This window comes from Mirounga angustirostris, unplaced genomic scaffold (assembly GCF_029215605.1).
Source record: "Mirounga angustirostris isolate CCGP_5_RB_7025 unplaced genomic scaffold, mMirAng1.0.hap1 SCAF_3, whole genome shotgun sequence".
NCBI lineage: Eukaryota > Metazoa > Chordata > Mammalia > Carnivora > Phocidae > Mirounga > Mirounga angustirostris.
The window spans coordinates 40,104,962-40,107,643 of record NW_026991711.1 but is presented as its reverse complement, the minus strand read 5'-3'; the positions used below and the strand labels follow the sequence as shown (position 1 = coordinate 40,107,643).

The 2,682-nt window shown below is 39.8% G+C and overlaps 1 protein-coding gene across 1 annotated transcript; it reads left to right on the top strand.

Moving 5' to 3' along the window:
- Positions 1-713: 713 nt before the first annotated feature.
- Positions 714-1,130, top strand: LOC123838625 (cytochrome c oxidase subunit NDUFA4-like). Its single transcript, XM_045867541.2, has one exon. The coding sequence runs from the start codon at positions 714-716 to the stop codon at positions 960-962; it is 249 nt and encodes an 82-aa protein (XP_045723497.1). The 3' UTR covers positions 963-1,130.
- Positions 1,131-2,682: the final 1,552 nt, after the last annotated feature.

Here is a 2,682-nt window from a genome sequence, read left to right as displayed (position 1 = left end):
ATATTCTAGTCAGGAAATTTTTGAGCTGCTGGAATATTACCGAAAAGGTAAATTTAGTACAATTGCCTTGCTCACTAGCCTGTTTTCGGAAGCACACCTCCTTCATTTTAAATTTTCATAGTTACGGGGTGTGTATGCATTCATTAGGCCATCTGCAGAAATAGAGGCTGAGTTGAGAGGAAGCAAAACAGTAAATATTCTAAGCTTGGGAATAGAGAGAAAAAAGAGAAAACAAGGAGAAGATAAAACTGTCTTTAGGTTGAAATTTTTTAAATGGCTCCACAAATTTACCAGCAGTAAGTCTTTTAAGGTATGGAAATTTATGAACACTAGTGCTTTTACCACAAATTACTTTTAGCGGCTTAGACGTATACACAAAACAGTTAATGGTTTGCGGAGTTCCTACCATAAATACTAGTCATTTTCACACAAGATTTAGGTTTGACACTATTATGAGAATTTGCTAAGTGACAGAAGTACGCCTGTACTCTCATCCCTATCCTTCATCGCAGCTATAGCAAAACTTCATGGCATTTACTCTAAATTCAAAACACCTTAAAAGAGATATTAAAAATGACTTCTCCTTTCCCGTTTTTGCAAAAAAAAAAAAAAAAAAAAAAAAAAGATTTTAAAAAGACATTTGTCTTGACTTAGTGCTGGACCTTCCACGTTAGGTTTTTTCTTCTCCTGGACAGGAGGCCTCTGTAGCAACCATGTTACGCCAGATCATCAGTCAGGCCAAGAAGCGTCTGAGCTTGATCCCCCTCTTCGTATTTATTGGGGCAGGAGGTACTGGAGCAGCGTTGTGTGTCTTGGGCCTGGCATTGTTCAATCCAGATGTCAGCTGGGATAGGAAGAATAACCCAGAACCCTGGAACAAACTGTGTCCCAATGATCAATACAAGTTCTACTCGGTGAATGTAGATTACGGCAAACTGAAGAAAGAAGGTCCAGACTTCTAAATGAAATGTTTCACTATAAAGCTGCTTAGAATGAAGGTCTTCCAGAAGCCATCCACACAATTTTCCACTTATCCAGGAAATATTTCCCCTCTAAATGCACAAAATTGTGTTGGTGTATTGTGTTGGGGTTTACACTGAATAATAAATATCTGAAACTTGAAAAAAAAAGACATTTGTCTTTGCAAGGAACGTCCAATTTCAAAGATGTATTATTTTATGTCCCAAACATAATATTGTCATAAAAAGTCCTCTACCCTTCCATCTATTAAGAACAAAGAAAAGCATATATAAGAGTTTTCTAGGTAGATATAGCTAATTAGCTGGACTAATCTATATAAATAGAACACAAATATAAGGCAGATGCTTTGATTTCAAAATGTAGATCTTTATTTTAATGGGCAGGTCTCTAGATTTCTAGTCTTTAGGAATATTGTCTAAACCATTGTTTCTCTTCAGATTTCTCCCATCTGTGACAAAGGAAAATAAAATCTCTCCAACATTCTCTTATGCGCTGGGTCTCTCTTAGGTTTTACTCTTTTCTTCTCCTTGCCAGTCACTGTTCCCTCACATACATCTTTTTTTTTTTTTTTTAAAGATTTTATTTATTTATTTGAGAGAGAGAGAATGAGAGACAGAGAGCATGAGAGGGAGGAGGGTCGGGGGGAGAAGCAGACTCCCCGCCGAGCAGGAAGCCCAATGCGGGACTTGATCCCGGGACTCCAGGATCACGACCTGAGCCGAAGGCAGTCGCTTAACCAACTGAGCCACCCAGGCGCCTCCCTCACATACATCTTTATACGGCTGCAAAATTTGAAAGGGGGGTCATTAAAAAAATATTTCAAGGATATTTTGAATTAAGAGTAAATATATGTAAATACAAATACATGGGGTAAAAGTGTAATTGTATCTCAGTCACTTAAATTCTCACAGTGATGTTAAAAACTATCATTTTTGTTTACATCCTCATTATCAAGTACTTACCACAGTGACATCTTTAGCTTCAAAGGGAGAAAGCATGTCTTGCCTAGCTTGGTCTACATATGCCTACCTGACACAGTCAAGGACCAGGGGCGGGGAAGCCCCAGGTGAAAACCATTATACACCTGAGGCACTTCCTCTTGGCTCTTATTCCTAACCCACTTCTCTTACCAAGCAAAACCAAGATGTGGCCCAATATACAAGCCAGACTTATAAACAACAGCCTCAGCCATTTCCTGTTGATGGAAGGAACAGAGGCTCCACAAACCTGAAAGACCCTGGCTTTAAAAAACAGTGAGTTCCCTGAGTTGCCTGCCAATATCAACCAATCAGAACAAGACACTTTTCTATCCCTTATCAGCATTTTGTGCCAGAGTGGGAACCTGAGTGGGGACGTTATATAAGCAGGACCTCCCCTTTGGTGCAGGAGGCCAGCCTAACTCCTCTTTCTTGGAGGCGTGTCTCCCTTCAGCTCATGCTATTGCCCCAGTAGGGCCTTGACTGTGCTTTTGACTTTTGGGTCTGGCCCTGTTTCTATCAATGATGGACCCAAGAACCTGATTCCCAAGAGCCTGACTTCAGTAACATACCTAAAACTCAGAGGTGCTTTTGCTAAATAGAAAAAGAGGACATTTCATGTGATGCACAATGATCAGACTTGCCTCTAGCACCCCAATATCCTTGAATACTTTTGTTGTTACCTATAGCACAAACTTAAACCTCCTTGAAATGAAGCAACTCA